At 43.4% G+C, this 27,982-nt stretch overlaps 1 protein-coding gene across 3 annotated transcripts; it reads left to right on the plus strand.

The window, feature by feature from the left end:
• Positions 1-2,580: 2,580 nt before the first annotated feature.
• On the plus strand, positions 2,581-26,119 carry LOC140208198 (uncharacterized). Of its 3 annotated transcripts, none has more exons than XR_011888685.1 (3): positions 2,581-2,639; positions 16,511-20,176; positions 25,174-26,119. XR_011888685.1 is itself a non-coding variant. In XM_072276708.1 (2 exons), exon 2 carries the CDS (start codon positions 16,919-16,921, stop codon positions 19,046-19,048), a length of 2,130 nt encoding a protein of 709 aa, XP_072132809.1. In that variant the 5' UTR covers positions 2,581-2,639; positions 16,511-16,918; the 3' UTR covers positions 19,049-25,167. The 3 variants fall into 3 exon arrangements, 1 of the variants encoding a protein (XP_072132809.1); XR_011888684.1 differs by having other exon boundaries at positions 25,493-26,119; XM_072276708.1 differs by lacking the exon at positions 25,174-26,119 and having other exon boundaries at positions 16,511-25,167.
• The last annotated feature ends 1,863 nt before the right edge of the window (positions 26,120-27,982 follow it).

A 27,982-nucleotide genomic window follows, 5' to 3' on the forward strand; every position in this document is an offset into this window, starting at 1 on the left:
AAACCAGGGATGCTGCGCGGGCGGGCTGGGAGATCCCTCCCGGTACTTATCCTGGTAAGCGGAACAAGTGCTACACATGCCCGTGCACTTCCTCCCACAGCACCTTCTGTATACTGGCGAGACCCGACGCAGACCGGGAGATCGACTCGCTGAACACCTACGCTCTGTCCGCCAGAGAAAGCAGGATCTCCCAGTGGCCGCACATTTTAATTCCACGTCCCATTCCCATTCTGACATGTCTATCCACGGCCTCCTCTGCTGTAAAGATGAAGCCACACTCAGGTTGGAGGAACAACACCTTATATTCCGTCTGGGTAGCCTCCAACCTGATGGCATCAACATCGACTTCTCTAACTTCCGCTAATGCCCCACCTCCCCCTCGTACCCCATCTGGTATTTATTTATTTATAGACACACATTCCTTTTCTCTCTCTGTCCCTCTGACTATACCCCTTACCCATCCTCTGAGTTCCCCTCCCCCTTTTCCTTCTCCCTAGGCCTCCTGTCCCATGATCCTTTCATATCCGTTTTGCCAACAACTTTCCACCTCTTGGCTCCATCCCTCCCCCTCCTGTCTTCTCCTATCATTTTGGATCTCCCCCTCCACTTCCCACTTTCAAATCTCTTACTAGCTCTTCTTTCATTTGGTCCTGACGAAGGGTCTTGGCCCGAAACGTCGACTGTACCTCTTCCTAGAGTTGCTGCCTGGCCTGCTGTGTCCAGCAGCAACTTTAATGTGTGTTGCTTGAATTTCCAGCATCTGCAGAATTCCTGGTGTTTGCAGATGCCGCATCTCTGCGGCAAAACGGGATCACGTGACGAGTGGAGGGTCTCCCACGTGAGCCGGTGACGTCTCCTCGCCCCTCACACGCTGCCCGACGCGTTTCCCACTTTATTTCATTATTTCCCGTATTATTTCAGCAACATTTTTAACTTTTCCCTCCATATCGTCCTTGTCCCTTTCCCTTCACGCCCCCCCCCCGGGTCACAGAGTTCTCAGAGTTTGAGTTCAATTCCCATCCCGCTCAGACACACAATCAGACCCACACAGGAATTGTGCAGGTTTCATTTACATCAGTTCTATGTTGAAAACAATTTCTATTCGCTTTACTCCGGCCTCACTGGACAGGAACACTGAAACATCAAGTGAGAAACAGCAGGAGAATTGAAACAATTGGTTACTTCGATGTACTCTTATTCATTTTGGATAGTAACAATAAAAATATTTGAATAGAAAGAGAAACAGCAGGAGGTGGCCATTCAGCCCTCTAACCATCAACAAGATGACGGCTGCTCTCCCATCTCAGCCACATGTCTCTGCCCGATCCTCATTTCCTCGATCCCTTTAGTCTCCACACATCTGCCGGCCTCTGTTTTATGTGAGGATGATCACTGAGTCTTCACTGGCCTCTGTGGTGGGGATTTACAGACATTCACCACCCTCGGAATGGAGACATTTCCCCTCATCTCAGTCCCGAACAGTCCACCCCCTTTTTCAGAGACTGGGATCCCTGGTTCAGCCGGTAATGATGTTGTGCATTTCAATGTGTTCACCTCTCAGTCCTCGATTCACTAAATGAAAGGGTTATCACATTTGATCTTTCTTCATATGATGACCCCACCACTCCAAGGATCAGTCTGGTGAATCTTCATTGCACTCTCTATAACAAATACTCTCTAACCTCTTTGTTAATCCTCTATGGAATTAATTTCCATCTTCTGCAGCCCCGTGTTGCCCCAACCACTCACCTCCCACCCCGTCACTATTTCCACCTTCCCACCTCCCCCTCACCTGGATCCACCTCTCACTCCCCAGCTCTTGCCCCATCCCCACCCCTCACCTCTTTTCTCGGACTATTTCCCGTCCACTCTCAGTCCAGAGGGAGGGTCTCGGCCCGAAATGTTGACGGTCCATTTCCCTCCACAGATGCTGCCCGACCCACTGAGTTCCTCCGGCAGTTTGTTCTTTGGTCTGTGTGACCCGTGTTAGTGTGGGGAGCGGGATTTTACACCATATTCCCGGTACAGTCTCAACAAAACACAAATAATTGTCACTTTGCCCGGACCATCGGCCCCGCTTGCAGGGCAACAGTCTGCCGGTGTTTGCCCCCCAATGTGGTGAATCGCCACCACCGTGGGCTCAGACATTTCCACAGATGAGCCCCTCCTGTCCCCACCGGGACAAACATCCTGTCCGCCCCCTCTCTCCCCGTCTTCATCCTCTCCCTCCCCGGGGAACCGGCATCAAACCGACGGGCCGAGCGGTCTCCTCCTACCTCTCAGCGACACATCAGACTCCGGCCGCAGGAGACGCTTCACAAACGCCCCAACTTCCCTCGGAGGGAAATGGAAATAAATCAGAAAGCGGACATTTACTTTGACGGTTGTCCCGCCCTGACGGAAAGTTCGGGAGACGGAGTCATCGGGGGTAACGCCCTCTCGGCTGGTCCGCCTCCGCTATTGGCTGGAAGCAATGATTGACATCACTTCGGACCAATGGGAACAGCGCATCGCGTGACTCCTCTGTTGACAGCGGTGGGGGAGGGGCTGGTCACGTGATCAGTAGCCCAGCCGTTAAACCGACCAAGCTCGAGCTCACCAGCGCGCGGGGCACAAAAGGCCCCGGATGATCGGTTGAGGTGAGAAGGGGTCTCCGGGTTGGGGGTCTCACCGGGCGGCGTTTTCAACACCGACTTCGGGTAGTTGCTGTGACTCCGGACTCCGTGACCCGCAATCCCGGGACAGTCCTGCTCTCTTCCCTCTCTCTCAGCCCCACCATCCGTACACGGGCCCCGGGGAGCTTCCGGCTGATGAGGGAATGGGAACCGATGGGTCTCTCAGACAGAGCTGAGCTCCAGCTGTCTAAATGCAAGGATCGGGAACTCGGAGAAAGGGAACAAAATCTTTTACATCAGCTGTTGTGAAAATCACCTTTGTTCTGCCTCCAGTCACAAACAAGAGAAAATCTGCAGATGCTGGAAATCCGAGCAACACACACAAATTGCTGGAGGAACTCAGCATTAGTACTCTTTTCCATAGATGCTGCCTGGCCTGCTGAGTTCCCCCAGCATTTTGTGTCTGTTGCTTGTTCCACCCCCTCTTGTTCTGGACTTTCTACCCATGAGGTCATGTTTTTTAAAATTTTTTTTAGTTTTCTACAAACAGTGTGGAAGAAAAAAGTCAATAGTGTAAATAGAGGGATCATTGCAATACAGACAAAAATAACAATAATACATGTCTTAATAAATGAGTAAGTCACCCATATTAAAAATGAAAAATTAGAAAGGAAAGCACCCAACCCACCCACGATCCAACTCCAAGCCGACTATTATAATATAAGTATTTAAAAGGACATTTGAGATAAACTTTTATCACCCCAGATCTATATATTGTGGTAAAAAGTGAAATCACTAATAAAAAAAGCAGCCTGCTACCTAATCAAAGAATCAAAGAAAGCTGGAAATGCAGGATCTGACTATCAAGGGAAGAAAAAAATACACTTGTCAATATTCAAGAAAAGGTCCCCACACCTTTTGGATCTCTATATCTGAATTAAAAAGTGAATAGTAACCGTATACGCTTATAACAATTACAGCACGGAATCAGGCCATCTCGGCCCTTCTACTCTGTGCTGAACTCTTACTCTCATCTCGTCCCACCGACCTGAACTCAGCCCATAACCCTCCATTCCTTTCCTGTCCATATAGCTGTCCAATTTTACTTTAAATGAAAACATTGAACCTGCCTCAACCACTTCTGCTGGAAGCTCGTTCCACACAGCTACCACTCTCTGAGTAAAGAAGTTCCCCCTCATGTTACCCCTAAACGTTTGCCCTTTAACTCTCAACTCGTGTCCTCTTATTTGAATCTCCCTCACTCTCAATGGAAAAAGCCTATCCACATTAAATCTATCTATCCCCCTCATAATTTCAAATACCTCTATCAAGTCCCCCCTCAACCTTCTATGCTCCAAAGAATGAAGACCTAACTTGTTCAACCTTTCTCTGTAACTTAGGAGATGAAACCCAGGCAACATTTTAGTAAATCTCCGCTGTACTCTCCCAGTTTTATTGACATCTTTCCTGTAATTCGGTGACCAGAACTGTATACAATACTCCAAATTTGGCTTTAGCAATGCCTTATAGAATTTCAACATTACATCCCAACTCCTATACTCAATGCTCTGATTTGTAAATGCCAGCATACCAAAAGCTTCCTTCACCACCCTATCCACATGGGATTCCACTTTCAGGGAACTATGCACCATTACTCCTAGATCCCTCTGTTCTACTGCATTCTTCAGTGCCCTACCATTTACCATGTATGTCCTATTTTGATTAGTCCTACCAAAATGTAGCACCTCACATTTACCAGCATTAAACTTCATCCGCCATCTTTCAGCCCACTCTTCTAACTGGTCTAAATCTCTCTGCAAGCTTTGAGAACCTGCTTCATTATCCACAACTCCACCTATCTTAATATCATCTGCATACTTACTAATCCAATTTACCACCCCATCATCCAGATCATTAATATATATGACAAACAACATTGGACCCAGTACAGATCCCTGAGGCACATCACTAGTCACCATCCTCCTATCTGAGACACAGTTATCCACCACAACTTGCTGGCATCTCCCATCAAGTCACTGCTGAATCCATTTTACTACTTTGATATTAATGCCTAACGATTGAATCTTCTTAACTAACCTTCCGTGTGCAACGTTGTCAAAGGCCTTACTGAAGTCCATATAGACAACATCCACCGCTTTACTCTCATCAACTTTCCTAGTAACCTCATCAAAAAGTTCAATAAGATTTGTCAAACATGACCTTCCATGCACAAATCCATGTTACCTGTTCCTAATCAGACCCTGTCTATCCAGATAATTATATATACCATCTCTGAGAATACTTTCCATCAATTTCCCCACCACTGACGTCAAACTCACAGGTCAATAATTGCTAGGTTTACTCTTAGAACCCTTTTTAAACAATGGAACAACATGAGCAATACGCCAATCCTCCGGCACCATCCCCGTTTCCAATGACATTTGAAATATTTCTGTCAGAGCCTCTGTTATTTCCACACTAACTTCCCTCAAGGTCCTAGGAAATATCCTGTCCGGACCCAGAGACTTACCCACTTTTATATTCCTTAAAAGCGTCAGTACTTCCTCTTCTTTAATCATTATACTTTCCATAACTACCTTTCTTGTTTCCTTTACCTTACACAATTCAATAACTTTCTCCCTGGTGAACACCGAAGAAAAGAAATTGTTCAAAATCTCCCCCATCTCTTTTGGCTCCACACATACCCATCCACTCTGATTCTCTAAGGGATCAATTTTATCCCTCACTATCCTTTTGCTATTAATATCTTTTCAAGATCTAAAGAAGACATAATATCCCTGAGCCATTGAACATGGGTACGGGGAACTTCATCTCTCCACTTAAGGAGTACTGCACGTCTAGCTAAAAGAGAGACAAAAGACAATGTTCGTCATTTAGCCGGGATCAAATGCTTGTCAGAGTCTCGTGAAATACCAAAAAAGGATCAGGTTCCAAATGACAGGGACATGTTTTGACCCACTCTCTCTGGGTACATAATGATATCAAAGACCTTTGGCTTGGGCAACAAGTAGCTTTCACATCACAAATGTGCCAGACTCCAATGAGACAGACTACTGCCCTTCCCTTCATATTCATTGGCATTGCCATCACTGAGTTCACCACCGTCAGTCACCTGGGGGAGGGTTCAGGGGAAATATTTATGTACAATACAGAAACTGGTGTCACCTGTGTGTATTGTGGTGATGCAAAAGTTGCTGGAGAATTTACAAGTGGGAAGAAGTGGAATGATATTTGGAAATCTTGACTTTTTGAAGCATAATTTAGCAAGCAAATGACATATTGATGATGTGCAAAAGCTCTGGTGAGAAAATCCTTCATTACCCGTTACAGGCCTGCTACAGAGGTTGTGTGAGAGTGCAGATGAACTCGATCAAACCCAGAGCACATCAAAGTTCTTATCGAGAGTGATTTGCTAGCTGTTAAAATGAATATCTCTCTATATAAAATTCACTGTGCACATGTTGTCACTGGGTAAAAAAATGGACAGTACAAGATTTATGTGTATACAGGTCATTACAAATTAGAGGGTACATTGGTGGGAAGGTGGGGAGACCTCCAGTGTCCCTGATGCCCTCACCTACGAGATGTGCATCCAGCTGCAGCTTGTAACCCTGCACTTTAAGGAGTTGCAGCTTGAAATGGATGAATTCTGGATCATCCAGCAGTTGGAGGGGGTGATGGATATGAAATGAAGAGAGGTGAGTTACACCCAAGGTGCAGGACACAGGAAACTGGGTCAGAGTGAGGAAGGAGAATGAGTTTAACTAGACATCGCAGAGTACTCTTGTGGCCATCCCACACAACAGCAGGTGGACCACTTTAGAAACTGTTGGGGGGCATTACCTGGCAGAGGAAAGTCAAGGGGGTGATAGGGGTTTAGTTACTTAAAAAGAGTGGGAATAAACGGGACCTTTTCAGAATGGCAGGCAGTGACTAGTGGGGAACCACAAGGCTCAGTGCTGGGACCCCAGTTGTTTACAATATATATGAATGACTTAGACGAGGGAATTAAATGCAGCATCTCCAAGTTTGTGGATGACACAAAGCTGGGCGACAGTGTTAGCTGTGAGGAGGATGCTAAGAGGATGCAGGGTGACTTGGATAGGTTAGGTGAGTGGGCAAATTCATGGCAGGTGTAATTTAATGTGGATAAATGTGAGGTTATCCACTTTGGTGGCAAAAACAGGAAAACAGATTATTATCTGAATGGTGGCCGATTAGGAAAAGGGGAGGTGCAACGAGACCTGGGTGTCATTATACACCAGTCATTGAAAGTGGGCATGCAGGTACAGCAGGCGGTGAAAAAGGCGAATGGTATGCTGGCATTCATAGCAAGAGAATTCGAGTACAGGAGCAGGGAGGTACTACTGCAGTTGTACAAGGCCTTGGTGAGACCACACCTGGAGTATTGTGTGCAGTTTTGGTCCCCTAATCTGAGGAAAGACATCCTTGCCATAGAGGGAGTACAAAGAAGGTTCACCAGATTGATTCCTGGGATGGCAGGACTTTCATATGATGAAAGACTAGATCAACTAGGCTTATACTCGTTGGAATTTAGAAGATTGAGGGGGCATCTTATTGAAAGGTATAACATCCTGAAGGGATTGGACAGGCTAGATGCTGGAAGATCGTTCCCGATGTTGGGGAAGTCCAGAACGAGGGGTCACAGTTTGAGGATAAAAGGGAAGCCTTTTAGGACTGAGATGAGAGAAAACTTCTTCACACAGAGAGTGGTGAATCTGTGGAATTCTCTGCCACAAGAAACAGTTGAGGCCAGTTCATTGGCTATATTTAAGAGGGAGTTAGATATGGCCCTTGTGGCTAAAGGGATCAGGGGGTATGGAGGGAAGCCTGGGGCGGGGTTCTGAGTTGGATGATCAGCCATGATCATACTGAATGGCGGTGCAGGCTCGAAGGGCCAAATGGCCTACTCCTGCACTTATTTTCCATGTTTCTAGTTAGGGCAAAAGAACAAGAGGGGACTAATATCCCAGTGGTAAGGCTTGGTAGTGCTAGTGTGGGGAGAGGGGTGTTGTGGTTAAAATAATTTGAAGGGGGAATGGGAGCCAGAATGACAGAACAAGTAGTGGAGAGGGTGAATTGAATTGACTTCATTACATACAGTACACCCTTAATATGCATGAGGAGGAGTAATCTTTACATTACGTCTCCCTCTAAATGTGCAATGTGTAATTTATAGTAATTTATAATAAATAGTTTGTACATAGAACAGGCAATGTAATGTGGAAATGCAATTGTATCAGCATGAATTAATCAGTCTGATGGTCTGGTGGAAGATGATGTCCCGGAGCCTGTTGGTCCTTTTGCTGTGTTACCATTTCCTGGATGGTAGCAGCAGGAACAGTTTGTGGTTGTGGTGAATTGGGTCTCCAATATCCTTTGGGCCCTTTTTACACACCTGTCTCTGTAAATGTCCTGAATAGTGGGAAGTTCACATCTACAGATGAGCTGGGCTGTCCACACCACACTCTGCAGGGTCCTGCGATTAAGGGAAGTACAGTTCCCATACCAGGCAGTGATGCAGCCAGTCAGGATGCTCTCAATTGTGTTCCAGTAGAAAGTTCTTAGGATTTGGGGCCCCATCCCAAACTTCTTCAACCATCTGAGGTGAAGGAAGTGCTGGTGTGCTCTTTTCATAACACAGCCGGTATGTAGAGACCATGTGAGATCCTTGGTGATGTTTATGCCGAGGAACTTAAAAGCTGTTCACCCTCTCAACCCCAGATCCACTGATGTCAATAGGGCTTAGCCTGTCTCCATTCCTCCTGTTGTCCACAATCTGCTCCTTTGTTTTTGTGACAATGAGGGAGAGTTTGTTTTCTTGACACCAGTCAGATGTTGTTCAGACCTCCGGTAGAGTCAGCAATCAAATGGTTGAGCATGGAGCGATGAATATGCTGAGCTGTGTATATCACAATGCAAGAGGCATCGTAGGAAATCCAGATGAGCTCAGGACAGAAAATTATGATATTGTAGTCATTATTGGGACTTGGTTGCACCCAATAGTCTGAAGGATTTAGAGGAACAAATTTCTACAGAGATCAAGGACAATGCCAAGAAACAAAGGTTGATTCAGTAAGTGATTTTAATTTTCCATATATTGACTGGGACTCCCATACTGTGAAAGGACTAGATGGGGTAGAGTTTGTCAAATGTGCTCTTATTCAGTATGCAGAATTCCTGATGTAGGAGTGTCCAATAATCTGTTAGTAAATGATCCAGGGCTGGTGACATAAATTAGTGATCATAATGCCATGAGATTCAAAGTAAAAATGGAAAAAAAGCGGTCTGGACCACGGGTTGAGATTCTAAATTGGAGAAGGGTCAATTCTGAAGGTCTCAGAAAGGATCTGACAAGTGTGGTTTGGGACAGGCTGTTTTCTGGCAAAGGAGTACTTGGTAAGTGGGAGGCCTTCAGAAGTGAAGTTTGAAGGTGTAGAGTTTGTATGTGCCTGCCAAAATAAAAGTTGAAGGGTAACTGGTGCAGGGAAACTTGGTTTTCAAGCGATATTGAGGCCCGGGATATTTTGTTCCTCTGTTGTGGTACAACCAAGGCTCAGGACTACAGTATCATAATTCCACGCCCTGAGCTCATTTGACATTTTTTTTTGTCGTCTTCTGTTGGTTTCTAAAAGCTTCCCAATAGTTTTTGTTCTGTTTTTGCCCTTTCTTTGGCTTTTATGTTGGCTGTGGCTTCTCATTTCAGCCACGGTTGTGTCCTTCTGCCTTTCCAATGCTTCCACTTCTTTGGGATGTATCGATCACTCGGCTCCCGAACTCCTCCCATTGCTGCTCCGTTGTCACTCCTACCTTTTCCCTTCCAAACATGTTTATCCAGCTTCTCTGTCATAGAAACATGGAGAGGTTCAGTACACAAACAGGCTATTTGGCCCATCTGGTCAATGCTGAAATAGCATTTAAGCTGTCTAATGCAACTACCTGCACCGGGACCATTGCCCTTGTTACGTAACTGGCAACAATGAATATCAATCGAGACAGGTTATATAAAAACAACCAAACATTTATTAAACAGAGATAAGCAATATAAAAACAAACAAAAACCTTAACTGAAAGTTAACCGCTATGCAGCCGTTCAACAAATCATCACTCAGCACTGGTTCTTAAAGCGTTAAATGCGAAAATAGTTCTTAAAACGGTAAAGTCAAATACGGTTCTTAAAATGGTAAATTCTAAAGTCCGACAGATTTATACATTCAATTGGGAGAGACTTCTCTGGAGAAGGATTTCTTCATTGACACGACTTTCCAGTTTGTTCTGACCAAAGGATTCACGATGCAGGAAATAAACGGCTTAAGACAACTGACCGTCAATTCTAGAGAGCACCTTGCATGAACTACCTTGCTCTTTTGGTATGAGTTATCTTTGATGCAGGTCGCTACTCCTTCAACGAAGACTCAATAAGGTCGATCCTTTATTAAACTGCCGAACATTCCCAACTTCTCTTAATCCTTCGTATCCTGTATTTCGATGAAGTTTTCACTCTCCAGTACTGCTGGAAAAAGGTACATCAGTGCATCTAGCAAAAATTGCCAATCCAGCTCTGTTGTACCTTGCAACAGAAAGTAACACTCCTTTTTAAAAATGAAACTGTGTCATAAAAACAAATATGCAACAGAGACGGAGACACAGACGCACGTTCTAGCTGGAAAACTAAAAACTAAAATCTAACTGCGTCAACTGAGGTCTTCCCTTATATACCCGTGGTGCACGTGTCCCCATGTGACCTCACATCAGCGGGAAAATTACATCAGGTGACCTCCAGAAGACCATTACATCATTCTCACAAAAAAAGAATCACAGATCTCCTTGAGGTATGTAACACCTTCCTCCAAAATAAACATATTGGTCTCTCAAAGAACAAAATTTTAACAATTAACAATTTATACAAAGGTATAAAACTTACAACATACACAATATATACAGTCTTATCTTTCAGCACTTTACAAACTAATATACAGTAGGAGTGTTACAAATTTTAAAATACCACTCCATAAAAACAATTTTTCATTGTACATTTAACATCTAGATAAACGATCAGTGATCACAATGTCTTTACCCTTAATATGAGTGATCAGAATATTGTACTCCTGTAACATTGAACTGTGTTACTAAATTGAAGTTTAATTTCCTTAACCCTTTTCCTTAACGGTCACAGTGGCCTGACCAAATTCACTGTTAGCTAAGTTAATAGTTAAGTTAGCTTTTGAAAGTCTGTCAAATAATTTCCCCACCGCAGTAATATGTGCTTTCCACGTATTATTTCCTGTAACTAAATCATCAATATAGGCATCTGTATCTTTTAATCCCTGAATCATGCTATTAATCATCCTCTGAAATGTACCTGGTGCATTCTTCATCCCAAATGGAAGAACATTATATTCATATAACCCAGATGGGGTTACCAATACTGAAATCTCTCTACCTCTATCTGTCAATGGAACACACCAATAAGCTCTTAACAAATCAATCTTTGTAAGGAATTTGGCTTGTCCAACTTTATCCACACAATCATCTACCCTAGGGATTGGATATGCATCAGTTTTTGTCACAGCATTCACCTTCCTGTAATCTGTACAAAACCTAATACTATTATCTGGCTTAGGCACCATAATGCACAGTGAACTCCAATTCAAATTAGAGTGTCTAATAATATCATTCTCTAACATATACTTAATTTCTTATTTGGCAAGTTCACATTTTTCCCTGTTCATTCGATACGGATGTTGTTTTATGGGTTTTGCATCTCAACATCTACATCAACTGTAGCTACAGTGGCTGTTCTAGGAACATCTGGAAATAAATCTCTGTATTTAAAAATTAACTGTTTCATCTGCTGTCTCTGCTCTGGCTGTAAATAAGCTAATTTTCCATAAATATTTTCTAGAATTTTTGAATTTGGTAACGTGGCTGAAATAATGTTGAGTTTAAAATGAGTTTCAGATGAATCATCCCTTAAGGTTTTATCAAGATCAGACTCATTATTGATCACAATAGTCATAGCAGCAGTCTCTCTCTTAATATGGTTTTATCATATTTATATGACACAGCTGTGTTGTCTTTCTCCGATCTGGGGTTTTTATCACGTAATCTACATCATTTACCTTAGATTTAATCTCATAAGGACCATGAAATTTAGCTTGTAATGGGTTCGTTTGCACTGGGAAAAGAACCAACACCTTATCTCCAGGCTTAAATGACCTCATCCTAGCTTCCTTATCATACCAAGTCTTCATCTTCTCTTGAGCTAATTTAAAATTTCCTTTGCCAAGCTACAAGCTTTATATAATCTTTCTTTAAATTAAAAAAAAACATAATCTAGCAAACTAGTGTGTACCTCTTTATTAATCCACTGTTCTTTCAACAAGGCCAAAGGTCCTCAAACTCTATGCCCAACCACAAGTTCAAAAGGACTAAAACCTAATGATTCCTGTACTGCCTCTCATACTGCAAAAAGTAGTAAATGTATACCTTCATTCCAGTCTTTTTCATTTTCCACACAATATGTCCTAATCATAGTTTTTAATGTAGAATGAAATCTCTCCAAGGCTCCTTGTGATTTTGGATGATAGGCTGATGAGATAATCTGTTTTGCTCCCAGTTTATAAACTATTTGCTGAAACAATCCAGACATACAATGACTACCTTGATCCGGTTGTATTTCCTTAGGCAACCCAAAATAAGTAAAAAAAACTATAAGACCCTTTGTCACAGTTTTGGCTGTTATATTCCTAAGAGGTACTGCCTCTGGAAACCTAGACGCTGTGCACATAATAGTTAACAAATATTGATGTCCAGGTTTAGTTTTTGGCAAAGGACCTACACAGTCTACAATGATTTTTGAGAACGGCTCACCAAGTACTGGAATTGGTTGCAGTGGGGCCACTGGAGTAACCTGATTAGGTTTACCCACAATTTGACATGTATGGGACGTTCTGCAAAATGTCGCTACACCTTGTCTTAAACTAGGCCAATAAAAATGTTTAGAAACTTTGTTCATAGTTTTCTTTACACCTAGATGACCACCCAAAGGAATACTATGAGCCATAGTTAAAACCTCATTTCGATAAACTTTAGGAACTACTACCCGATGATTAACCTCCCATTCCTCACTAGCAGGAATTGTAGGTGCTCTCCACTTTCTCATTAATAGTCCCTTTTCAAAATAATATCCCACTGGTACTTTTTCAATTTCACTATCTGAAAGAGCTTGTTCTTCTGCTATCATCTCCTTCCGAGATAAAGACAAATCTTCCTGGTCAGACTTACCACCAAAATCCTGATCAAATAACGTAGGTAAGAAAGTTTCTGATACATCCTCAAAATTCGAATCTTGAGTTGAACTGTCATGGGTAACAACCTCATCCTGTACATCAGTCTTTTTAGCCATAGCTCTTGTTACAACACAGGAAGAATCTGTGTTAGATTCCCTCTGTGGTTCCTCAGAATTTGAATTTATTTTCAAATGCACTTCAGGAAAAACTTGTCCACATGCTAAATCATTCCATAACAAAAGAGAAACATCATTCACAGTTAAACTGGATTGTAGCCCTACTTTAACAATCCCTGTAACTAATCCTGACCTTAAATTTACTCTATGCAAATGTCCTGGCATGAGGGCACTCCCAACTCCTCTTATATAATTTACCTCACAATGTCAGACTTTAGTCAGACTTCAGATTTTAGCACACTGTCTAATATTAGTGATTGAGAAGCTCCAGTATCTCTAAGTATTCTTATTGGTACTGAATTAGATCCTTCTTTCAAGGATACAAATCCTTCTGTTATAAAAGTTTCATATCCCCTCTTAACTTGGTCAGACTCTGACACATCTTCATTAATGTTTTCTAAACCCTGTGAATTTAAAGGTGTTTCAATATGCTGCACACAAGCATCTGGGTCGGCTTCTTTCTCTTTCTTTTTCAATCAAAAGCAATTAGCTATTACATGTCCAGGTTTCTTACAATAATTACAAATAATACCAAAAATGTCTTTCCTTCACATGTCTCCCTTCATCCTTACTTTTCTCACTCACTTCAGGTTTAATTTCTGGTTTACATTGACTCTCTGTGCTATTTTTCCTTTTAAAAATTTTACCTGCAGAAAATTTATTCTTATGAATTAAAGCATATTCATCAGCTAATTTAGCAATCTCCTGCAATGTAGCAATGTCCCTTTCATTTAAGTATGTTCTCACTTCAACAGGAATGCTTCTTTTAAATTCCTCCAGTAAAATCAACTCTTTTAATGTATTAAACTCCCCATTCACATTTTTAGAGGAAACCCATCTCTCAAAACACATAGATTTCTCATAGGCAAATTCTACATAAGTTTTTTCCACAGATTTCTTCAAATTTCTGTATCTTTCTCTATACGCTTCCGGAACCAACTCATATGCCTTTAATATATGCTGTTTAACAGTATCATAATCCAGTGCTTGCTCAGCATTTAAAGCTGTATAAGCTTGTTGTGCCTTGCCTTTAATTACACTTTGTAACATCACGCGGCCATTGCTCTTTCGGCCACTTTAAACTCAGTGCATCGGTTTTGAAATGCTGGAAATATTTGTCCACTTCAGCTTCATTAAATGGAGGAGCCAAAATAACCTCACGACTAGCAATAAACTGTTTCTTAGAACCAGAAGACTGATTTCCCATCCTTAATTTCTCCATCTCAAACTCAAATTTCCTCCGGTTTTCAGCTTCCCTTTCTTCAAATGCCCTTTTTTAATTAGCCTCTCTTTTGGCCATTTCCACTTTAAATCTTTCAAACGTCAACTGTTCAAGGTGCAACTGCATTTCCAGATTAGTCATTGGAAACCTATCTAACACCTCATCATCAAAAGTTTTCAAATTAATATAATGCTCAGCGATTTTCTTTGTATTAAAGCCTTTGTGGTATTCTTTGTAATTCCTTTAATATCCAACCTCCTCGCAATCTCCAATACCTCAGGTTTTTTTGCATTCACTAAAGACACCGAGTCAGGCATGTCCATAAACTCGTTAATATTCATTGTTGCCGAATACCACTCACACACCAATCCAACTCAAAAAAATCGGGTATTTTCCTTTTCCAAATCAGAATGGCAATTATCAGCACTTAACCTCAAAATCGGAACATCTCCTGGCTGAGCCCCCACAAATTATGTTATGTAACCAGCAACAATGAATATCAATCGAGACAGGTTATAGGAAAACAACCAAACATTTATTAAACACGGATAAACAATATAAAAACAAACAAAAACCTTAACCGGAAGTTATGCAGCCGTTCAACAAATCGTCACTTGGCACTGGTTCTTAAAGCGTTAAATGTGAAAACAGTACATAAAGTGGTAAAGTCAAATACGGTTCTTAAAATGGTAAATTCGAAAGTCCAACAGATTTATACATTCAATTGGGAGAGACTTCTCTGGAGAAGGACTTCTTCATTGACACGACTTTCCTGTTTGTTCTGACCAAAGGATTCATGATGCAGGAAATAAACGGCTTAAAACAACAGACCATAAATTCTAGAGAGCACCTTGCATGAACTACCTTGCTCTTTTGGTATGAGTTATCTTCGATGCAGGTCGCTACTCCTTCAACAAAGACTCAATAAGGTCGATCATTTATTAAGCTGCCAAACATTCCTGATTTCTCTTAGTCCTTCGGGTCCTGTACTTCGAAAAAGTCTTCACTCTCCAATACTGCTGGAAAAAGGTACATCAACACATCTAGCAAAAATTTCCAGTCCAGCACTATTGTACCTTCAAACAGAACGTAACATGCCGTTTTAAAAATGAAACTGCGTCATAAAAACAAATACGCAATAGAAACGGAGACACAGACGCACGTTCTAGCTGGAAAACTAAAAACTAAAAACTAACTGCGTCATCTGAGGTCTTCCCTTATATACCCATGGTGAAAATGTCCTCACGTGACCTCACATCGGCGGGAAAATTACATCAGGTGACCTCCAAAAGAGCATTACATTGTTCTCACAAAAAAAATCACATCTCCTTGAGGTATGTAACACCCTCCATACCCCTACCATCCAGGCTCCCATCCGAACTTCTTTTAAATGGTGAAACCGAGCTCACATTCACCACTTGTGCTGGCATCTCATTCCACACTCTCACAACCATTTCAATAAAGAGATTTTCCAAATGTTCCCATTAAATTTTCACCTTCCCCACTTACCCATGACCTCTGGTCATCATCCCACCCAACCTCAGTGGAAAAAGCTGTTTGCAATTACCCTATCTATACCGTCATAATTTTGTACACTTTTAACAAATCCTCAAGGCAATGTATAATTTCCTTGTTTATGTTTAGAGCCTTTTTTAGGTGTATAAAATGATGAGGGGCATTGATCGTGTGGATCGCCAGAGGTTTTTTCCTAGGGCTGAAATGGCTAACACGAGGGGGTATAGTTTTAAGGTGCTTTGAAATAGATACCGAGGGGATGACAGGGGTAAGTTTTTTACACAGAGAGTGCTGGGTGCGTGGAATGCACTGCCAGCTATTTGTGTGAGAGTGTTTCAGTTCCTACCAGTCATCCATGCAGCTCAGTGGGAACAGGGAATAATACGAATAGACAGAGTCAAACTGAGCCAGGTCACAGATTGGAGATGGCAGAAATTCCCATTGTTATCGAGACAGGAACAGTATCAGAGAATATGTTGGTCATTCTAGATACCAGCACTGTGCCCAGTTAGAAGATGATTTCTCTCTCGAACTTGGATTGAACCTCACTGTAATAGTGTGATGCCAGATCACACCTTGACAACTCAAGTGATCTCATCTGAAATACTGTCTTACACCCATTGATGGATTTTGTAAATATTTTTACAGGTTAAAAATGACAAGGAATTTGTCTATGGGAATCTCGAACACAGCAAGCCAGTTTTGCTGTCTCTAGCCGGATATTTAAGAAGTGGAGCAAGGGATTCACTTGATCATCCTTTGTGCTCGGACTGTGACGAGGGATTCACTCGATCATCTGACAGACTGGCACGCCCGTCATTTTACACAAGGACCTACACGTTCACCTGCTCAGTCAGTGGGAATGGATTCAGTCGGTCATCTCAACTGAAGGTACATCAGCAAGTTCACACTGGGACAAGGCCATTCACCTGTTCTGTGTGTGAGAAGGGATTCAGTCGGTCATCCCACCTGTGGACACACCAGTCGGTTCACCCTGGGCAGAGGCTGGTCAGCTGCTGAATTTGTGGGGAAGAATACACTCGGTCATCTGACCTAATGGCTCACCAGCAAGTTCACACTAGGGAGAGGTTGTACACCTGCTCGGACTGTGGGAAGGGATTTACTAAATCATCTCACCTACTGAGGCACCAGTCAGTACACACTGGGGAGAGGCCATTCACCTGCTCCGACTGTGGGAAGGGATTCACTTTGTCATCCCAACTGAAGGTACATCAGCGAGTTCACACTGGGGAGAGGCCGTTCACCTGCTCCGACTGTGGGAAGGGATTCACTTTGTCATCCCAATTGAAGGTACATCAGCGAGTTCACACTGGGGAGAGGCCGTTCACCTGCCCAGACTGTGGGAAGAGATTCACTCGGTCATCTCATCTACAGAGACACCAGCGAATTCACACTGGGGAGAGGCCATTCACCTGCACAGTGTGTGGGAAGCGATTCACTCGGCCATCCCACCTACAAGCACACTGGTCTGTTCACACTGGGGAGAGGCCGTTCACCTGCTCAATGTGTGGGAATAGATTCACTTGCTCATCCCACCTGAAGGTACATCAGCGAGTTCACACCGGGGAGAGGCCGTTTATCTGCTCAGACTGCGGGAAGGGATTCACTTGCTCATACCAACTGAAGGTGCATCAGCGAGTTCATACTGGAGAGAGGCCATTCACCTGCTCAGACTGTGGGAAGGGATTCACTTGCTCATCCCAACTGAAGGTACATCAGCGAGTTCACACTGGGGAGAGGCCATTCACTTGCTCAGTGTGTGGGAAGGGATTCACTCGATCATCCCACCTGCAAGTACACTCGTCTGTTCACACTGGAGAGAGACCGTTCACCTGCTCAAACTGTGGGAAAGGATTCACTCAGTCATCTGAACTGAAGGTACATCAGCGAGTTCACACTGGAGAGCGGCCGTTTACCTGCTCAGACTGTGGGAAGGGATTCACTTCGTCATCTCAACTGAAGGTACATCAGCGAGTTCACACTGGAGAGAGGCCATTCACCTGCTCAGACTGTGGGAAAGAATTCATTTGCTCATCCAAACTGAAGGTACATCAGCGAGTTCACACTGGGGAGAGGCCATTCACCTGCTCAGTGTGTGGGAAGGGATTCACTTGCTCATCCCAACTGATGGTACATCAGCGAGTTCACACTGGGGAGAGGCCATTCACCTGCTCAAACTGCGGGAAGGGATTCACTCAGTCATCTGAACTGAAGGTACACCAGCGAGTTCACACCGGGGAACGGCCGTTCACCTGCTCGAACTGCGGGAAGGGATTCAGTCAGTCATCTGAACTGAAGGTACACCAGCGAGTTCATACTGGAGAGCGGCCATTCACCTGCTCAGACTGTGGGAAGGGATTCACTTGCTCATCCCAACTGAAGGCACATAGGCGAGTTCACACTGGGGAGAGGCCGTTCACCTGCTTGCACTGTGGGAAGGGATTTACTTCCTCATCCCAACTGAAGGTACATCAGCGAGTTCACACTGGGGAGAGGCCGTTCACCTGCTCAGACTGTGGGAAGGGATTCACTCAGTCATCCGCCCTAATGGCACACCAGCGAGTTCACAGTGGGGAGCGGCCGTACACCTGCTCTGTCTGTGGGAAGGGATTCACTCAGTCATGCACCCTACAGAGACACGAGCGAGTTCACAGTGGGGAGCGGCCGTTCACCTGCTCAGATTGTGGGAAAGGATTTACTCAGGCATCCGAACTACAGGCACACCGGTCAGTTCATACTGGGGAGTGGCCGTTCACCTGCTCAGTCTGTGGGAAGGGATTCACTTGGTCAACTGAACTACAGGCACACCAGTCAGTTCATACTGGGGAGAGGCCGTTCACCTGCTCAGTCTGTGGGAAGGGATTCACTAAGTCATATCAACTGAAGGTACATCAGCACGTTCACACTGGAGAGAGGCCGTTCACCTGCTCAGACTGTGGAAAAGGATTCACTTCGTCATCTCAACTACTGATGCACCAGCGAGTTCACACTGGAGAGAGGCCGTTCACCTGCCGAGACTGTGGGAAGGGATTCACTCGGTCATCTCATCTACAGAGACACCAGCGTGTTCACACAGGGGAGAGGCCATTCAGCTGCTCAGTGTGTGGGAAGGGATTCACTCGGTCATCGAATCTACAGAAACACCAGCGAGTTCACACCGAGTAGAGGTCGATCAGCTGCTCAGACTTTGGGAGGAGATTCTCTGAGCACTCTGCACCGAATGTGCATCATTGGGTTGACAGTGGGGAGAGGCCGTTCGACAGCTGTGAATGTGGGAAGCGATTCACTCAGTATTCTAACCTGATGTAACTCTCACTTTGACTGGCAGCTTAATATAGGGGGTGATAGCCCCCCCCCAGCCCGGCCAGTCTTAAGAAATCTTGTTTGGGTGGATGCTGCTTGATGTGTTCCCTGTTACAAATCAGTACCCTGAGAAAACAAACGGTACATAATCTGTGATTAAACGTTTGGGCTTTATAGTTTCTTACTTTGACTATAGAACGAGTAAAAAAAATAATGAAGAAGAAAGGCCCAATCTCTCCATTCATGTCTTCTCATCGCTCCCCGGCAAAAGACTGCAAAAATCTCTCTTCCAGACTCCCAAGAAAGAACAACATTTCTCTCATTGGATAGCCCTGCGTTCCAAAACCCTGTTGTCTCTAGTCGTAACCTAAACATTGCTGCTACAGAGAAACCGTTACCTCAGCAGTGATGCATTGCAGAGAGGCCATTCCATTAGCAGTGAAACCTCACAGCATGTTACACTTGTGACATAGTACTGGAATGTTTCAATAAGCTGCTTGCTGGATATTTGTCCATCACCGTTGCTGAATGCAATTTTGAGAGTGACTGTTGGTGCTGAACTCTGCAATTATTGCTGCTGCTCACCACACCCAGTCTGCACCCTGGTCACTGAGCATGGGAGGAGTTTCTTCTACTGCATATTCACCTTTATTGGGACTGGAGTTTTATATGGACTGGAGTGGAGAGCGGCCAGTGAAGGAGTGGAGCTTTGAGGCTTTGGCTCGAGAGGTTCTGGCAGTTGGATTGTGCAATCATGTCAATCAAAATTTGAACAGCTCAGAATGCAGCTGATTGGGCAATCAAGGTCAGGGGACCAAGCAATTTGATTGGGCAATTGTAAATTGAGAAGCTCAACAAACAAGTAAAAAGAGGGGTAGCTGAAGCGGAGCGGCCAGTGAGTGAGTGGGCCAGTGAAGGAGTGGAGCTTTGAGGCTTTGGCTCGAGAGGTTTCGGCGAGAAGAGGCAGAGGACGAGCTTGCTCCCAGTAAGGTAAGGCTGGGTATGTTTCTTTAATTATTTTGATTAACTTAGGAGTTGGTAATGGAGGCAGTAGATAGGACAGTCCAGTGCTCTGATTGTAGGATGTGGGAAGTGAGGGACAGCACAATTGTCTCTGATGACTAAACCTCAGGGATCTGTACTAGGTCCAATGTTGTTTGTCATATATATTAATGATCTGGATGATGGGGTGGTAAATTGGATGAGTAAGTATTAGATGATACTGAGATAGGTGGAGTTGTGGATAATGAAGAATATTTTCAAAGCTTGCAGACAGGATTTAGACCACTTAGAAGAGTGGGCTGAAAGATGGCAGAAGGAGTTTAATGCTGATAAATGTGAGGTGCTGCATTTTGGTAGGAGTGATCAAAATAGGGCATACATGGTAAATGGTAGGGCATTGAAGAATGCAGTAGAACAGAGGGATCTAGGAGTAATGGTGCATAGTTCCCTGAAGGTGGAGTCTCGTTTGGATAGGGTGGTGAAGAAAGCTTTTGGTATGCTGGCCTTTATAAATCAGAGCATTGAGTATAGGAGTTGGGATGTAATGTTGAAATTGTACAAGGCATTGGTAAGGCCAAATTTGGAGTATTGTATACAGTTCTGATCACTGAATTATAGGAAAGATGTCAATAAAATTGAGAGAGTACAGAGGAGATTTACTAAAATGTTGCCTGGATTTCATCTCCTAAGTTACAGCAAAAGGTTGAACAAATTAGGTCTTTATTCTTTGGAGCGTAAGAATATTGGGAGTTAGGAAAAAAGTTAAAAAGCAGGATCTCAAGGGTGGTAATCTCAGGATTGCTGCCTGTGCCACGAGACAGAGAGGGTAGGAACAGGAAGTCATGGCAGTTGAATGCGTGGCTGAAGAGTTGGTGCAGGGGGCAGGGGTTCAGATTTCTGGAGCATTGGGATCTCTTCTGGGGAAGGTCTGACCTGTACAACAAGGACGGGCTGCACCTGAACTGGAAAGGAACCAATATCCTGGTGGGCAGGTTTGCTGGAGCTGTTGGGGAGGGTTTAAACTAGTTTGTCAGGGGGGTGGGAATCAGAATGTGAGTGCAGAGATGAGGGTAGAAGGACAAGGGCATGATGCTATGTGTTCTGAGTTGCTGAGGAAGGGCAGGCAGGGGACAAAACATACATGTAGCCAGTTCGAGGGGTTGAAGTGTGTCTATTTCAATGCCAGGAGTATTAGGAATAAAGGGGATGAACTTAGAAAATGGATCAGTACGTGGAACTACGATGTTGTGGCCGTTACTGAAACTTGGCTGGAGGAAGGGCAGGATTGGCTGATGCAGGTACCGGGGTTTAGGTGTTTTAAAAGGAATAGGATGGGAGGTAGAAAAGGGGGGGAGTAGCATTACTGATCAGGGATAGTATCACAGCTGTAGGAAGGGAGGTCGCTGCAGAGGGGGTGTCCACTGAGTCGGTGTGGGTGGAAGTCACAAATAGGAAGGGATCAATCACTGTGCCGGGAGTGGTCTATAGGCCCCCAAATAGCCCTCGGGACATCGAGGAGCAGATAAGCAGGCAGATTTTAGAATGGTGCAGGAAATACAGGGTTGTAGTTATGGGTGATTTCAACTTCCCTCATATTGACTGGCACCTCCTGACTGCAAGGGGGATAGATGGGGCTGAATTTGTCAGGTGTGTTCAAGAAGGATTCCTGACACAGTATGTGGACCGTTCGACGAGAGGAGAGGCCATACTGGATCTAGTTCTGGGTAATGAACCTGGTCAGGTGGCAGACATCTTGGTGGGGGAGCATTTTGGTGAGAGTGACCACAACTCCCTTAGCTTCAGCATAGCTATGGAAAAGGATAAAAACAGACAAAATGGGAAAGTGCTTAACTGGAGAAGGGCTAACTATGAATGGATGAGGCAGGAACTAGCGAGAGTAAATTGGAAACAGGTGTTGAAAGGTGAAAGCACAGAAGTAATGTGGAGGAAGTTTAGGGACCACTTGTGCTGGGTTCAGGATAGGTTTGTCCCACTGAGGCAAGGAAAAAATGGTCGGAAAAGGGAACCGTGGCTGACGAAACACGCGAGGCAACTCGTCAAGTGGAAGAAGGAAGCAGATGTTAGATATAAGAAGCAGTCAGAGCCCTGTTGGCCGCTTTTCGATTGCTCCTACCTTGTTTACTTAATTGTCTCCTACCAGTCTTTTTTTTTTGAAACCTTATTATAAAACTTCAATACTGCTTTACTGTGGCTGGGAAAAGAACCAAAGCGTTTGCAAAAGAAAGAGAAACAGAAGATGAATCCGCAGTCACTTTGGATTCAATCAGTGACTTCCTTAAACGGCAAAAGTAGGAATTCTGTGAAGAGTTTCAACGGCTTAACAGCAAATTGGATACAATTCAGCGAACTTTATTTGAGCATGAGAACCAAATTCAGGAGAATACTGCGAAGCTAATGATACTTGAAGAGGACACTGAAGATACAATTAAACTCTGCAAAGAGTTATCTTTATCCAATGATAAAATGCTGAGAAGGATCATCAGTCTCGAAAATAAAAATAGGAGAAATAACTTGCGAATCCTGGGTCTTGAAGAATCAATTGAATGCGCTGACCCTACGAAGTTTTTTGCAAACTTTCTGAAGCAGATTTTCCCTGCTTTATTCACATCTGAGCTGAAGCTCGATCGAGCTTCTCGCTCTCTGACTTTGAAGCCATTGTCCTTGGTGGCGAAACCCAGATCGATCAGACTAGTCTTTCATGAATTTCGTATGAAGGACCTTTTAATTCACCATACCCGGAGACAAGGAATGATCGATTTCCAAAATTGCAAGGTTAGATTTGTGGAAGACTATTCACCTGAAGTTTTGGCTGATCGCATGAAATATAAAGAAGTTATGTCGGAATTTTATAATAAAGGGTATAAACCATCTCTTCAGTTCCCCGCACGTCTGAGTATTGTTTTGAAGAACGGATTGCGAAAAAGAATAAATTCAGTTGAAGATGCAAAAGAGTTTCTGAAGGATGAATTCTAAAACTGTTATACTTCTTATTTGATCAAGTTTTTTTCTTCTGTTAATATGAATTTGAAATAAGGTTACGTTTTGGCTGTTCATATATTGTCTTTTGTCATATATTTTTTGATACTACTTTATTTTATCCCTTTTTGAGGCTTTCTTTTAATACAGCTTTCTTTGAATTTGTTTAAATTGATCCTTTCACATTTTCAAATACTAAGTTGTTTTACTTTTTATGTTGTGTGTTGGTAGGGACATAATGACATCGCAGGACTGGAGTTCTTTCTGTCAACAGGATTTTTTGGGGCCGGTACTTAGTTCTTAGCTCACTGACTGTCTATTGGTCAGCTTTCTCGCTTTGGGTAGGGGAGGGGGTAGGGCCTATTTCTCTCTGGGAGCTGTGTTGGGTTGAATATATGATTGTTTGTTTCAATACCTTACTTTACGGTTTGCTTTCTAGTTTTAATAACTTATGGCCAGATCTTTTAATTACATGTTGATTGGTATTTAAAATGGTTCGAAATATTCACCTGTTTAGTTTGAATGTGAAAGGGTGAATCACCCCACCAAAAGGAACAAAGTGTTTGCTTATATTAAGAAAATGAAAGCACCCATTATTTTTTTTTACAAGAAACACACATACACAGCTGTGATACCTTACGTTTTTTTTACTGAGTGGAAGGGTAAGGAATTCTACTCTTCGTTTAACGCAAAATCCCGTGGAGTTTCGATTTTTTGTAGATACTACAGTTCCCTTTATTCAGCATAAAGTTGTTTCGGACCCTAATGGTCGTTTTGTTATTGTATCAGGGAGTTTAGACAGTAAGTTGATTGTTTTTGCTCATGTTTATGCCCCCAATGTAGATGATCCAGGATTTTTTGAGCGTCTATTTTCATATTTGCTAGATTTGTGTACTTACGCCCTTGTGATGGGAGGAGATTTTAACTGCTGGTTAGATCCAGTATTTGATCACTCATTTGTTAAACCAGCCACACTTAATAAATCAGCTTTGTTTATCCAATCTTTTCTAACTAAATGTGGTATAGTTGATGCTTGGCGATTTCTTCATCTGACGGACAGGGAGTATTCTTTTTTCTCTCATGTCTATCATTCTTATACCGGGATTGACTTTATTTTTATTGATAGTCAAATGATTCCATTAGTTCGATCAATTGAATATAAAGAGATTGCTATCTCTGACCACTCTCCTGTAATTCTATCTTTAAATCTTCCTGGTCCTATCCCCATGAGTAGATTTTGGCGATTTAATTCAACTCTGTTATCCGATGAGGATTTTTTAAAAAAATTATGGAGAATCAAATTACTCTTTATTTTTGAAGAAAATACGTTGGAAGAGGCGTCTAGCCTGATTATATGGGATACTTTTAAAGCGTACATCCGGTGTCAAATTATTTCTTATACTGCAAACATCATTAGAAAAGCTAACAAAGAAAGAAATGAATTAGCCAATCAGTTAAAGCAACTGGACCATAAATATGCTTCTGTACCTGATCCTGAAACATATAAGAGACGTATTGAAACTAAAACTAAATATGATCTTCTTTTAACATATCCAATTGAAAGCCAACTTTTAAAAGATAGAAGTCAACTTCATATTCACGGAGATAAAACTGGTAAGCTACTGGCTAATCAATTGAAGCCATTTTCAGCCAAGCGGCAAATTAAAGAAATACATAAAATTAATGGGGACGTGACAACTGACCACCTTGAAATTAATGAACTTTTAGAGAATTTTATTCTAAATTGTATAGATCTGACTCTGTTAATGATAATATTGCAATGAATAATTTTTTAGATCAATTAAATATTCCTAATCTTTCATTAGATGATCGTAGGCAATTGGATCAACCTATTTCCCAGGATGAAATTGCTCAGGCTATTTGAGAATTGCATTCTGGGAAATCCCCAGGACCCGGTGGATTCTCTGGAGAATTTTATTAGGCTTTTTCCTCCTTGCTTATACCACATTTATGTTCTACCCTTACAGGAAGGAAGACAACCAGAGTCTTTTTACGGAGCTTCCATTTTGCTCATTCTCAAAAAGAATATGAATCCTACTAAATGCTCTTCGTATAGACCTATCTCTTTACTCAATTTTGATACTAAAATTTTATCTAAAGTGTTGGCTTGAAGATATATCTTGCACATGCACCAGTTGTGCATGCAGCCTGGTACAGCCAATCCGATCTATTCCTTTTACTTTTTAATTTCCGTTATTTTTTGTATTTTTTTTCTCACGGTAACACGTCGAAGCTGCACGCTGTCTAACATGCTGGTAGAGAGAGTTTTCTTTGGGTTTTCTTTAGCACTGGAAATGGTTACATCCCAACATGCGAGACAGAAGCAAGGTCGCACTGTATATTTCACGGACCAGCAAACACCGGCCGGCTTAGCGAACAGAGCGATGGACACCCCAGCTGAAATCCGGAGGAAAACACACAGAGGGGGATCACAAAGTCGAGGAAAGAGGACCGGGTCGAGACAACAGAGACTTTTGGAGAAGAGGAGTTCGGTGGGTAATTCCATTCCGGCTGACCGGAAGTGCACTGAGAGCGGTAAGCGTGAAGGAGTTCGGTGCTTACTGATCTGGCTAACAACGGATAGTGCAATCCGGGGTATATTATGATTGAGGAATGTGTTTGCAGACTGGATATTGAACTTTTTACTGTTGGACTTCGGCCACATTCCACCGTGATACAACACTTGGCAGCACGGGAGGTCGTACCTGCCTGTGGCCATCGAACATGCAGCTCCTCCCGTGGAGGGTCAGACACCCTGAGCCGATAGACTGGTCCTGGAATTATTTTCCATCTGGCATAGTTTGCATTTTGGTGTTTGATTGTTGGGGTTTTTTGTATTGCTATATTTACACTCTATTCTTGGTTGGTGCGGCTGTAACGAAACCAAATTTCCCTCGGGATTAATAAAGTATATCTATCTATCTATATCTATATTGATAGGATGCAAAACTGGGCTGAGAAGAGGCAAATGGAGTTCAACCCAGATAAGTGTGAGCTGGTTCATTGTATTAGGTCAAAGATGATGGCAGAATACAGCATTAATGGTAAGACTTGGCAGTGCGGAGGATCAGAGTCAAGTCAAGGCACTGTATATTGTCATTTCCACCATAACTGCTGGTACCATACACAGTAAAAACGAGACAATGTTTTTCAGGACCATGGTGCTACATGAACAATACAAAAATTACACTGAACTACGTAAAAAAACACAAAATTACACGAGACTCCAGACCTACTGAGGACTGCATAAGGTGCACAAAACAGTGCAGGCATTACAATAAATAATAAACAAGACAGTAGGTTGGTGTCAGTCCAGGCTCTGAGTATTGAGGAGTCTGAATACTTGGGGGGGAAAAAACTGTTACATAGACTGGTCGTGAGGGCCTGAAAACTTCGGTGCCTTTTGCCAGGTGGCAGGAGGGAGAAGAGTTTGTATGAGGGGTGCATGGGGTCCTTCACAATGCTGTTTGCTTTACGGATGCAGTGTGTGGTGTAAGTGTCTCCAATGGTGGGAAGAGAGACCCCGATGATCTTCTCAGCTGACCTCAGTATCCACTGCAGGGTCTTGCGATCCGAGATGGTTTCCGAACCAGACAGTGATGTAGCTGCTCAGGATGCTCTCAATACGTCCTCTGTAGAATGTGGTGAGGACGGAGGGTGGGAGATGGACCTTCCTCAGCCTTCACAGAAAGTAAGGACACTGCTGGGCTTTCTTTGCTCTGGAGCTGGTGTTAGGGACCAGGTGAGATTCTCCGCCAGGAGAATCTTGGGGTCCGAGTCCATAGGACACTCAAAGCTGCTGCGTAGGTTGACTCTGTGGTTAAGAAGGCATACGGTGCATTGGCCTTAATCAACCGTGGGATTGAATTTAAAAGGCGAAGGGTAATGTAGGACTCTGGTCAGACTGCACTTGAAGTACTATGCTCAATTCTGGTCGCTTCGTTACAGGAAGGATGTGGAAACCATAGAAAGGGTGCAGAGGGGATATACAAGGATGTTGCCGGGTCTGGGGAGCATGTCTTATGAGAATAGGTTGAGTGAACTCGGCTTTTTCTTCTTGGACCGACGGAGGATGAGAGGTGACCTGATAAGGTGTATAAGATGATGAGAGGCATTGATCGTGTGGATAGTCAGAGGCTTTTTCCCAGGGCTGAAATGGTGGCCACAAGAGGACACAGGATTAAGGTGCTGGAGATTAGGTACAGAGGAGATGTCAGGGGTAAGTTTTTTTACACAGAGAGTGGTGAGTGTGTGGAATGGGACAATAGGGTCTTCGAAGAGACTCCTGGACAGGTACATGGAGCTTAGAAAAACAGAGGGCTATGGGTAACCCTGGGTAATTTCTGAGGTAAGAACATGTTCGGCACAGCATTGTGGGCCGAAGGGCCTCTATACTGCTGCAGTTTTTCTATGTTTCTACTTTCTATTCACATTCCTCCGGGCTCACTGGACAGGAACACTGAAACACCAAGTGAGAATCAGCAGGAGGTGGCCATTCAGCCCCTCGAACCATCACCAAGATGGCGGCTGCTCTCCCATCTCAGCCACATGTTTCTGCCCGATCCTCATTTCCTCGATCCCTTCAGTCTCCACACATCTGCTGGCCTCTTTTTTTTATGTGAGGACGATACTGAGTCTTCACCGGCCTCTGTGATGGGGATTTACAGACATTCACCACCCTCAGAATGGAGACATTTCCCCTCATCTCAGTCCCGTACAGTCCACCCCCATTTTCAGAGACTGGGATCCCTGGTTCAACCGGTAATGATGTTGTGC

The sequence above is a fragment of the Mobula birostris genome, chromosome 13 (genome assembly GCF_030028105.1).
Source record: "Mobula birostris isolate sMobBir1 chromosome 13, sMobBir1.hap1, whole genome shotgun sequence".
Classification (NCBI taxonomy): domain Eukaryota; kingdom Metazoa; phylum Chordata; class Chondrichthyes; order Myliobatiformes; family Myliobatidae; genus Mobula; species Mobula birostris.

Excerpts from the sequence above, each read along its gene's own strand:
- LOC140208198 (XM_072276708.1), top strand. The coding sequence starts at position 16,919 with ATGGCTCACCAGCAAGTTCACACTAGGGAGAGGTTGTACACCTGCTCG.